Source organism: Myxine glutinosa, chromosome 4 (assembly GCF_964187855.1).
Source record: "Myxine glutinosa chromosome 4, kmMyxGlut1.1, whole genome shotgun sequence".
Taxonomy (NCBI): domain Eukaryota; kingdom Metazoa; phylum Chordata; class Myxini; order Myxiniformes; family Myxinidae; genus Myxine; species Myxine glutinosa.
In genome coordinates this window covers 118082159-118094639 of record NC_136264.1, presented here as the reverse complement: position 1 = coordinate 118094639, position 12481 = coordinate 118082159, and the positions used below count along the sequence as shown (strand labels likewise).

The window sequence follows — 12481 nt, the reverse complement described above, 5'->3', positions numbered from 1 at the left end:
TAAAGCCAAAGAGTGGCATAAGAATTCCTGGTTAATGTTGTTGGTAAGAGTTGTCATAGTTCGTGTCCACACACCTGGAACAGGTAGTCCTCCATAAGTAATGTTAAAGTCGTAATCTCCCGGGACATAAGGAGTGTACTCCACCGTGCAGCTTCCATCCTTGTTGTCTTTGCAAGCCATCTTGGCCTCTGAAGGCCCTTCGATGGCCAGGCCGAGTCCACCAGCTCCGGCACCCCTGCACAATCAGCAGATTCACAAGGTTTTGTTCCTACTGGTGCAGCTACTAACACGATGTAAATGCAAAGGCCTGGCAATAATAAACACTCATTATACACACTTTAATTAAATTAATCAAATGAAAAGATCACAGAAATAATGACAAGATAATGGCAAAATCTCCCTCCCACCTTCAAATAAAAACAGCGAAACTATAAATATTTAATATGTTGGACTCTTTATGAAGATAAGAAAGGTGACACCACACCTTGTTTCCACAGTGAACTTGTTGGGCTTGTGGCAAAGGCCTGATTCTATACCAGGTCCATAAACTCTGACACGAGAAGGGTCACACCCGTCACTCACGGCAATATGAAAGGGGCTTCCAGGCACTGGTGCACCGTCATAGGTCACTTCGAGTGCATGAGGACCTAAAGGGTGGTCAAACATCATGCAACTGTCATTCAAGTAGATCATCCCTACTTTGTAATTTGAAGGGAAAATTGACAAGTACCCCAAAAAAAACAACATTGATCAAAATGGGTTGTGAACATTATTCAAGGGCAAAACTCAAATTTCAAAAACAGAACGAGTACATCACATTATTTATTGTGGAATTTTTCACTTTACATCCATCCTCAATCTATAGTAATAAAAAAGTTAGTCAGTATGTGTGTCTCCTCCACAACTCCAAAACCATGAAACTTAGCGGCCTGAAACTTTGCATGCATACGAAGGGAGCTCGAAGGGAGTGCATGAATGAAAATTGGGTGTGGGTGTTTTGGTAAATTTAAACACCTTTGTGAAGATATTTAACGGACTTATTAAATTAAAACAAATGCAGGCTTACATCTTGGTCAGCTCACATTCACCTAGCAGGGGTCTTAATCCGCCATTTTTTTTTTCCCAGCCACGATGACCTCTCATGGACCAAATGTACAAGCCTGGTGCTGGCTTAACGGTTAGGGTGGCTGGCTTGAGATCTTAGGGTCCTGAGTCTGAGCCCCTGTCATGTCATTGAAAACACCAGGTAGGTTGACTCAGCTTGTCATCCTTCCGAGGTCGGCAAAATGAGAACCAGATGACTGGTAATGGGGGGTAGATTCAAGATTCCTGGTTCGTATTGCATCATTCCTGGGTAGATTCCTGGTTCGTATTGCATCACCGGCACAGCCACGCTTCTAGAAAATGATGCAGTCAAGCAGTCACAGGCTGCATAGGAACAACCACCATGGACTAATTAAAGCATAGAATTGAAATCTGTCTTCAGATTTGAGGATCGTAGGTGGTGGACTAAAGAAGTGTCAAAATCTAGAGAAAAATCTGAAAATTTAAAGAAATTACCGAGTCTTATAACCAAGTGTATATCTTATAAGTTATAACTAACCTTTAAGCAAGGCTGTGCTCCCTCCTCCTCCATATTTAAACAAGACAATGTGAAATTGCCAAAGCGTTGAACTTGACTTTTTCTACAGTTCTGTTTTTCTACTATTTTTCCCAATGTTTAGATTCATCGAGTTGAAGCAAAATAATTAAGGCTCCCGTGGCATGAGCAGTGGACGTGGCGACCGTGGCTCGGCTCTCCGTGGGGACATTCCCGGAGTTAGGAAGGCAAAATAAATTAGATTAGAATGAGTAAAGCAACAGGACAAGCGAACTCCGAGTTCAAGAGAGAATGGAAAAATATTGTCAGTGGCTACAAAACAATGAATCCCCACAACACGGTAAAAAGGCCGAGAAAGACACACATTCGCTCGAAGCTGTCTAACCTGGTTTCAAATTATTTCACCTTTTTGTGCAATCTGCTCTCATTTAGGATGTTAATTCATTTCAAGAGGAGCTTGGAGTGATGTTATCTTCTATATAAAAGCAAATGAAATGTTGTTTGTTTGTTTGTGACACTACTCCTCTGAGCTCCCAACGTTATTCACGACAAAACTTTATTGCATCACTTTATTAATTTTTTTACTACGATACACCTTCACTATGATTTTAAACAGTCATTTTCTCACAATTCATAACTTATAAATACATGAGCCACCACCTGTTGTGGGGATGTGCTGGGAGGAGACAGTGGGTGGGGTGGGAGGATGGAGGGTGTGGGGGTTGGGTGGGAGGAGGGAGAGGAGGCGTGGGTGGGAGGAGGCAGGGGTTGGAGTGGGATGAGGGAGGGGAAGGGTTAGGGAGTGGGTGGGAGTCTGGAGGGGCGTTTGGCATTCTGGAGGGAGGGGGGTGGGGTAGGAGGATGAAGGGGAACAGGTGGGAGGAGGGAGGAGAAAGGATGGTGTGGTAGGAGGGAGGGGAAGGGTGGTGTGGTAAGAGGGAGGGCATGAGGTAGGGGGAGGTGGGATGTGGGAGGGGTGAGGTGGGAATCCAGATGGAGGTGTAAGCAGGAGGGTAAGGGGTGGGATGGGAGTCTGGAGGGGGGTGGTGTGGGAGCAGGGAGGGGAAGGGAGTGGGGGAGTGGGATGGGATGAGGGAAGGGGAAGCGAGGGGGTGGGGGGTGGCACTGCCCAGAAACACTCGGTACCTTTGCTAGTTAAAAGCAAAATCCACCATTAAGCAATAATTGCAACTTCAGTAAATGTCCCAATAGTTTGTGTGGAGAATACCAAGTCTTGCCTTTGGGGGTCCATAATTGGCTGTTAAAAGCACGTGACATTGCAATCGCACAAATGATTGAAACCACGATGTTACAAGTGTGACTTTCAGTAGTAACAGCGAATTATCAGAGTCCTGCCATTACAGTCTATTTAAGTAGTAAATAAACCGAGTCCTGATAAATAATGGAGTAGTGCACATGATGATGTCATACATTACCCTTCGAAGGGATGTACCTTCTAATTCAACAGAGGAACTCAGTGGTTGCATCTTAACAGCTGAAATTTCTTACTAATATACAATCCATTGTGTTTCCTTCATCAAGATCAGGATTCAGTGGTGTAATGGTTAGGGCATCTGCTCCAAGTCTAGGTCAGTGGAAGTCATACCCCATTCTTTTAAAATGGTACGTGACGTTTTAAAAGGCATTTTAAAAGGTTAAGAACATGGACAATCCCCATATGTTGGCATATATGGGGAGGAGGAAAATCCTTCTTAAAAAAAATGCCCCACCGAGTGTGGTGAGAGAAGCGGCGCCATTGTTGTGACGTCATTGGTACCCAGAGTACCCCAGGAAGTGATGGCACTTCTCCCAAGCTCAGTGGCTGTTTATCTCATCTGACAGTTTTGAGTTGCGTCTCGTATGTATGTCCATGTGTGCGTGTACAAATCTATAAATTGCATGGAACAACTTCAAACAATCCTTCAAGTAACCATCCTGCCCTTTGGGAAATATTGTATAGAATCCACAGGACAATAGGGAAAAGAAAAAATAATGAAAGTCTTTGCAGCATATTTGTTTTTGAAATACACTTTGTCAAAACATAAAAAACAGTGCAAAAAGATGCTCGCACATATACAGGCATGCACAATACCTTCTTCTACTGGCGTATACTGCATTTTGTATGTTCCATCCTGGTTATCACAAGGCACGACTTCATGCTGAGCACCAGATGGGGCCTCGAGCCTGGCGTGGACTGGCTTATCGGGTGTGCGGCCGAGAGCACGAGCATCCACCATCACCTCAGTCTCGACATCACGCACCGCTGTCGGAAAAAAAACAAAAAAAAAACTCCAACACATTGTCGTTGCTCGGTTTAAACCAAAATCCGGACTTTTACAGAGTTTGTGCTTACCCTTTTCTACGCCTGGCCCATAAACACGCACACCGTTGAGGTCAAGTGATGGCTCCACTTTGAGAGTGGTTGGGAAGTTTGGAACAGGCTGGCCACCATAGGTCATGCCCACAGCATGAGGCCCAGTACAATGAGGTACATAGCTCACACCATAAATGCCATCTCGTTTCTCATCTACTGTAACATCAGCTGGCAATCCTCGTTCTGGTGCCACAGTAACATCCAGTGGTGCGGAGCCAGCGCGAGAGCAATCCACTGCGAAAGATGAGGGCTGGCCCACGTGACCTTTCTGTAGACCAGGCCCTGATGCACGCACCTTGCTGGAATCGAACTTGGAGCCGACAACAGCTGAGACGAAACAAAAATGATAATTTTCGGCGATTGTAATTGTTGTAGTTACTTGAGGATACAGAGCACCAAGTGAACTAAAATCCACAAGCTTAATGTCTTCCACATTCCAAGCATTACCTTTGAAGGGCGAGCCAGGAATATGGCTACCAGCAAAAAGGATGTTTACGAGGTAGTCTCCTGCCTGAGGTGGGACGTACGATGCAGAGCAGGTACCATCACCATTATCTCGACACTCCAACCGTGCTTCACTTGGGCCTTCAACAGTCAGCGCTAGCCCTCCCATGCCTGCACCTTTAGTGTCCACTGTGAAAGGAGCCGCCTTGCCAACCTCACCACCTTTGAGACCTGGACCGGTTGCTCGCACCTGTATTTCACAAAAAGAAAAGAAACGAGGATTTCAGTATGACGCCGTTTGGATAATAATCCATTAGAGGGCGCTGCATTATGTATCCGGTTAGTCCATTGCAGCACGATAAATGTATGCTTCATTTACATCAGGGTTTGACTTCAACAATATGCTTTGACGGACAAATGGACAGAACTCGTGCGCCTGAATACCTAAGCCTGATTACATCCACCACCGAAGGTGGATGGAGGTTATGTTTTCACCCATCTGTCAATGTGTCTGTCTGTCTGTCTGTCTGTCTGTATGTGTCTGTCTGTCTGTCTGTCTGTCTGTATGTGTCTGTCTGTCTGTATGTGTCTGTCTGTCTGTGTCTGTCTGTGTCTGTCTGTCTGTGTCTGTGTCTGTCTGTGTCTGTCTGTGTCTGTCTGTGTCTGTCTGTGTCTGTCTGTGTCTGTCTGTGTCTGTCTGTGTCTGTCTGTGTCTGTCTGTGTCTGTCTGTGTCTGTCTGTCTGTCTGTGTCTGTCTGTCTGTCTGTGTCTGTCTGTCTGTCTGTGTCTGTCTGTCTGTCTGTGTCTGTCTGTCTGTCTGTGTCTGTCTGTCTGTGTCTGTCTGTCTGTGTCTGTCTGTCTGTGTCTGTCTGTCTGTCTGTGTCTGTCTGTCTGTCTGTGTCTGTCTGTCTGTCTGTGTCTGTCTGTGTCTGTCTGTCTGTGTCTGTCTGTCTGTCTGTCTGTGTCTGTCTGTCTGTCTGTCTGTGTCTGTCTGTCTGTCTGTGTCTGTCTGTCTGTGTCTGTCTGTCTGTCTGTGTCTGTCTGTCTGTGTCTGTCTGTCTGTCTGTGTCTGTCTGTCTGTGTCTGTCTGTCTGTGTCTGTCTGTCTGTGTCTGTCTGTCTGTGTCTGTCTGTCTGTCTGTCTGTGTCTGTCTGTCTGTGTCTGTCTGTGTCTGTCTGTCTGTGTCTGTCTGTCTGTCTGTGTCTGTCTGTCTGTGTCTGTCTGTGTCTGTCTGTCTGTGTCTGTCTGTCTGTGTCTGTCTGTCTGTGTCTGTCTGTCTGTGTCTGTCTGTCTGTGTCTGTCTGTCTGTGTCTGTCTGTCTGTCTGTGTCTGTCTGTGTCTGTCTGTCTGTGTCTGTCTGTGTCTGTCTGTCTGTGTCTGTCTGTCTGTCTGTCTGTCTGTGTCTGTCTGTCTGTCTGTCTGTGTCTGTCTGTCTGTGTCTGTCTGTCTGTGTCTGTCTGTCTGTGTCTGTCTGTCTGTGTCTGTCTGTCTGTCTGTCTGTGTCTGTCTGTCTGTCTGTCTGTGTCTGTCTGTGTCTGTCTGTCTGTGTCTGTCTGTGTCTGTCTGTCTGTGTCTGTCTGTCTGTGTCTGTCTGTCTGTGTCTGTCTGTCTGTGTCTGTCTGTCTGTCTGTGTCTGTCTGTGTCTGTCTGTCTGTGTCTGTCTGTGTCTGTCTGTCTGTGTCTGTCTGTCTGTGTCTGTCTGTCTGTCTGTCTGTGTCTGTCTGTCTGTGTCTGTCTGTCTGTGTCTGTCTGTCTGTGTCTGTCTGTCTGTGTCTGTCTGTCTGTGTCTGTCTGTCTGTGTCTGTCTGTCTGTCTGTGTCTGTCTGTCTGTGTCTGTCTGTCTGTGTCTGTCTGTCTGTGTCTGTCTGTCTGTGTCTGTCTGTCTGTGTCTGTCTGTCTGTCTGTCTGTGTCTGTCTGTCTGTCTGTGTCTGTCTGTCTGTGTCTGTCTGTCTGTCTGTGTCTGTCTGTCTGTGTCTGTCTGTGTCTGTCTGTCTGTCTGTGTCTGTCTGTCTGTCTGTGTCTGTCTGTCTGTGTCTGTCTGTGTCTGTCTGTCTGTGTCTGTCTGCGTCTGTCTGTGTCTGTCTGTGTCTGTCTGTCTGTCTGTGTCTGTCTGTCTGTCTGTGTCTGTCTGTCTGTCTGTGTCTGTCTGTCTGTGTCTGTCTGTCTGTCTGTGTCTGTCTGTCTGTGTCTGTCTGTCTGTCTGTGTCTGTCTGTCTGTCTGTGTCTGTCTGTCTGTGTCTGTCTGTGTCTGTCTGTCTGTCTGTCTGTCTGTCTGTGTCTGTCTGTGTCTGTCTGTCTGTCTGTGTCTGTCTGTGTCTGTCTGTGTCTGTCTGTGTCTGTCTGTGTCTGTCTGTGTCTGTCTGTGTCTGTCTGTGTCTGTCTGTCTGTCTGTGTCTGTCTGTCTGTGTCTGTCTGTCTGTCTGTGTCTGTCTGTGTCTGTCTGTGTCTGTCTGTGTCTGTCTGTGTCTGTCTGTGTCTGTCTGTGTCTGTCTGTGTCTGTCTGTGTCTGTCTGTGTCTGTCTGTGTCTGTCTGTGTCTGTCTGTGTCTGTCTGTGTCTGTCTGTGTCTGTCTGTGTCTGTCTGTGTCTGTCTGTGTCTGTCTGTGTCTGTCTGTGTCTGTCTGTGTCTGTCTGTGTCTGTCTGTGTCTGTCTGTCTGTGTGTGTCTGTCTGTCTGTGTCTGTCTGTCTGTGTCTGTCTGTCTGTGTCTGTCTGTCTGTGTCTGTCTGTCTGTGTCTGTCTGTCTGTGTCTGTCTGTCTGTGTCTGTCTGTCTGTGTCTGTGTCTGTCTGTGTCTGTCTGTGTCTGTCTGTGTCTGTCTGTGTCTGTCTGTGTCTGTCTGTGTCTGTCTGTGTCTGTCTGTGTCTGTCTGTGTCTGTCTGTGTCTGTCTGTGTCTGTCTGTGTCTGTTTGTGTCTGTTTGTGTCTGTTTGTGTCTGTTTGTGTCTGTTTGTGTCTGTTTGTGTCTGTTTGTGTCTGTGTCTGTGTCTGTTTGTGTCTGTGTCTGTGTCTGTTTGTGTCTGTTTGTGTCTGTTTGTGTCTGTTTGTGTCTGTTTGTGTCTGTTTGTGTCTGTTTGTGAACAGGATATCTCAAACACCTGTCGGTGGATTCGGACGAAATTTGTTGGAGAGGTTGGGTGGGTGACAAGGACAAAAGGATTAGATTTCGGAGAAGATCCGGATCTGGATCCGGATACTAGAATTTCTAAGTGATTCTTCACCATTGAGAGATAAGGCAAAAACGATATATAGCATGATAACTCAAAAAGTTAGATTAGGACGAAACTTGGTGAACAGGTGATACGTGTGACAAGGACGAAGCGATTCGATTTTGTTGAAGATCTGAGTAAGGATCCAGATACGAGAGTTTTAAAAATTCCTAACTGATTCTTCACCATTGAATGATAGGGGCCAAAAACGATATATAGCAGGATATGTCAAAAAGTTATGGACGACTTATGACACAACTTGGTGGATGAGTTGGGTAAGTGACAAGAACAAGCCGATTAGATTTTGGTTCAGGTCCAGATCCAGATCCAACCTCTCAGTGGGATACAAAACAAACTCTTCAGCTTGGCGGAGGTATGCGATCCACTGAGTGCCGTTCTAGTTTAACATGAAAATTCAGCAAACAGATACCAATAAATATATAATACATTTTAACCAAAGCATTTTTAGCAAAACTCTCTCAATGACCATCCATTTTATGCTTCCATAGGAATTAATGTACCCTAACCCTAACCTGGATTTTGGGAGTGGAACCAAGAGGGGGTTACTGGAAGAATGTACAAGTTCTGAAGGAACTATAAGGAGTGTCAATGGAGCTAGAACCACGAAGAGGAGGAGAAAAACAAATAAAACAGAGGCCACCGATCTGTCTGTCATGTTGGAGCAACAGGCCTTATGCTTTGGCCTAATCATGACATGCCAATCATGTTGAGAGCTTTAGGTTCCACAGAGAGAGATATGATACAGGGCTGCAGCCAATAGGGACGAACAGCACTCCGTTGAGATATGGACAAAAGCCTTGTTGACTGAGCAGTTTCAATTCATCAAAGAGTTATTTGGAGTGACGATGGATACCCAGTCTGCTGCTGGCTTTGTAGGCCAGATTCTAGCCAATAGGGACGAACAGCACTCCGTGGAGCTATGGACAAAAACCTTGTTGACTGAGCAGTTTCAATTCATGAAGGAGTTACTTGCCGTGATGGAGGATGCCTAGTCTGCTGCTGGCTTTGGAGGCCAGCTTTGCTGTATTATCATCCCAGGAATGGTCACCATGGTTAACATGGAAATGGATAAATTTAAGATCAGCAGAGTTACGACACAGCTGATGCTGTCCGTCTCTGCAATAGGGCAATATGCAACACAATGTGCAGTTACATGCAAATAGGAAGAGGGATTTCCAAAGCATCGGAGAGGTCGTTTATGTATACGAGGACCAAGACACATCCTCAACATTCCAGCCAACAATAGGAGAGGATAGGATTCAATCGATATCAACACATTGGAGAGGAGGAAGTCAAAGTCAGGTATTAAAGTGACCTTGTACACCACAAGCAGCAAGCTTGATAACAGAGGAGGACATCACAATGTTGAATGCCCAAGATATGTCCTGGCCTCTTGTTTGTGATTTAGGGCTTCCAACCATTGCTGAAAGAAACATTAGCAGATTCATCGTGATATGATGGAATCCACTATGATTGTCAGTGACCAGGCTGTTTGAAGAGGAAAGATTGGGCATTGGCAGCAATAGAGTACTGCTTTTCCCTTTTGGTGAACAGTAACATCTGCATCGTCTGGATTCTGTGGAATCTAAACTCAACCTTATTGGCATCTCCCACGATGATGAAAAAGCAAAATCTATTTCTCTAATTTGCAGATGGATCACTGGCCTCTTGTCTTTTTTCTTTTTTTTTATGTCTCTACTCAGGTCGAGCTCAATCTGCTCTTTCAAACCTCTTACAAAATAAATTAACAGGAATTAAACTATGAACCTTACTTTTAAAACCACAATGTGACATGAACCACATCAACAACTACAACAACAACTACAACAACAAAAAGTTAATATTTTCATAGACACCTTGCTGGGGTTTGCAGGGAGAACACCTTCAGGTGAAAATGGGCTACCAGGGATGGGATGCCCATCATACAAGATGTCCACCTTGTAAGGCCCCTCATCCTTGGGAATGAAGCGGACTGTGTGGGAATCCCCACTCAGCCCCGTGTCAAGCTTGCAGGGGACCTGCTTATGCAACGGAGAAGTCACACGGACATCCACCTTACCCTGGCCACCAGTACCACGTGTTGACACCCGAAACTCCTGATCCTTCCCAACTTCCATTTCTGTCAAAATAGCGAGGGTTAGAGATAGAATAGTTATCAATAAGCAAAAACAGAGTACAGTACATGTCAAATTCTTGCTTCATACATTTAGATATTTTCATTGTAATTATATATTGAAAGATAAAGCCCTTCGTACGTATTTTGTAAACAGAGATAATTTAAAGGGGCGCTTGTGTAATATTAGACGCATCCATTGTACCTCCGTTACAATTCCATAAAATTTGAGAGGGAATCTGACTGCCAGTTACGGAGAAAGACCCCTCAAAATATGTTAATAGGTGATGACACCAGTCATGGTCAAAACGAAATATATGGAAACATCACGACCTGTGATGACCAAAGCATTGACAATAGAAAAAGAAAAATGCAAGAAGCGAGGAAAATGTATCTTCTTTTATTATCAAAGATGGATATTATGTGGAACGATGGCTGCATTTATGGGTCGTTAGTTAGTCTTCTCCAATGGAAACTCATTTGGCTCTCTGTACAATAACTTGAAGGCCTCATTGTACGAAGCTAAAATTTGGCAGACTTCTTGAATGCCAGTCAAGGAAGAGCTGATCAGATTTTAGTGCAATTTTACATTGAAGGCCTCAGGTTAGAATACGAGGTTTTTCCAAAAATAAATCTAGGACGGTAAGGATCAAGTGGTGCAAATGTTGCACACCACTTCAGGCTCAGTCGAAGTACAGTTGATTAAATCTGGGTGCATTGTCATTGGTTTAGTGAAGGTCCCATTTTCGACTATGCAGGAGAAATCTCACTAGTCACTGCATGTTTGTTGCTCTTTAACGGCCACTATTATCCCACCTTGTGGGGTCGGCCGGGGGAAGCTTGGCCCAAGTCTTTCACGAACCGGCCTGGCATTCACCTCGTTGGGGTAGGAATTTGGGATTTGACCATGGCACCGGCAATACTCGCCTACTCTTTGCAAAGGACGCCATGGGATATTTAACGTCCAGCAACCCATGCTGGCAGCGGGACTCCTTTATGCAAAACCATTTTAAAAGGGTTGGTGTCCACAGAATGTAACTTTTACTTGTTCAAGATGTCCTTGGTTATGTGGCGCACGAGGTGCAAGGTAATTTTGGCTCTGGCCCATAACCAAAATTATTTGAGGATCCATATGACCATCATCAACAAGTGGGGTCAATAATTACGATTGGGTTATTTAAACTTTAGTAAAACATCAAGAAGATTGTTGTTTGTACAGCCGTAGCAAAACATTCACTCGAGAGATTTAAAGTATTTAAATTGAATTTATTTAAAGAGATTTAAAAAGGTTTAAAGGCATATAAATAAATAAATCCTGGGGTTTACTGCCATTTTATCCAGTCTATTACATCACCCTATCAAACAAGTTGCATTAGTTATTCGTGCCTGTTGTTTGCGTCCTTTATAACGTCTTTAAAAGCAGCAAGTTTCCTGTTTGGAATGATTTTCACATTTGTTTCACTGCCAGACAAGCAGACAGAATGAACATATCTCGCTCTTATTTGCACATGTGCGGCCAGGACAAATTCAGAGTCAAAGTATGGTAAACGGCAAACTTGTCTTCCTACTCATGTTTCGATTCGTGTTCAAAATATCATTTTCAATTTCTTACAGGTTGTTCCTCAATCATGAACTGATAAGACAGACGGACATGAACCACTTGCTTAACCCTGCTTTTCGTTTCGCATGTGCAGGGCAAAACATTATTTTGTAGCATATCAATAACACCAATGAAACGTTTTCCAATAACATGTTTAACATTTTTTTTAAATGTTATGATAATACAAATAAACATCATACACATCAAAATGTGTTTTAAATGTTTTAAACATGCAATGTTTGTGACGTTTTAAAAATCCTACAAAATAATGTTTTCATAATATTTGGCTACAAACGACATAATATTTTCAAATGTTGTTAAACGTTTTGTGTTAGCTCGGATGGACCTTCCAACAAGAAGACACAAACCAAGTACAGCCAATCTCCCCGACAAGGGGGTCAACTGACATAACGCTCGATTATTTTGATGTTTTTGCATGAATTTGGTGAATTAAAGTTTTCATTGTGAGGTTGACCGTGTGAAAATTCAGTAGAGAAAGTTTTTGGAAAATTGGCCTGAAGGTTTGGAAACACATAAGGAATGAACAAACAAATATATATATATAAAGTGATATAATTGATGGTTGTGATGGTTTGTGATGGTTTGTGATGGTTTGTGATGGTTTTGATTGATGGTTTGTGAGTGATGTGTGTGTGTATATATATATATATATATATATATATATTAAAGCGCGGCGTTACGCGCGCTGCTTGTGAGCAAGGAGGAAGCGGACAAGCGGTAACATATAAACGTCTTTATTGTAAGACTGCACTGTAACACTGTCCTGTTCCGGGCTGGGCGCCCGGTGTATATCATGAGGCCACGCCTACCCCTGGTGCGTGGCCACCGCCCACTTGGTGCGTGGAATGATGTCACCACGCCAGTGGGCTTTTGTGTCCGCCACACGCGCCCCCCCAGAATTCCCGCGCACCTGGAGGGCCAGTTTGCGGGGCAGACGAATGACCCGGCCGAAGCGCCCCCTGGCGATCGGCGGCGTCCGGGGTGCAGGGATACCAGGTGGGATGCCCCTGGCTGCCCCTGGGATGGGTGCAGGACCGGGGGGCGCCGTGGCGGCGGGGCTGGGCGGTGCCGGGGGTCCGCCCGCAGGAGGGCGGCCCCGACG

At 44.9% G+C, this 12481-nt stretch overlaps 1 protein-coding gene across 4 annotated transcripts in view; it reads right to left on the bottom strand.

The window, feature by feature from the left end:
• LOC137425121 (filamin-C) overlaps nt 1–12481 on the bottom strand; it is a 182622-nt gene that overhangs the window by 49813 nt on the left and 120328 nt on the right. For all 4 annotated transcript variants that reach the window (XM_068113228.2, XM_068113230.2, XM_068113229.2 and 1 more), the window contains exons 21-26: nt 9502–9764; nt 4422–4668; nt 3954–4301; nt 3693–3863; nt 485–647; nt 75–235 (exon numbers count right to left, since the gene is read on the bottom strand). In XM_068113228.2, the coding sequence (XP_067969329.2) occupies nt 75–235; nt 485–647; nt 3693–3863; nt 3954–4301; nt 4422–4668; nt 9502–9764 (1353 nt within the window). The remainder of the gene's footprint in view (nt 1–74; nt 236–484; nt 648–3692; nt 3864–3953; nt 4302–4421; nt 4669–9501; nt 9765–12481) is intronic.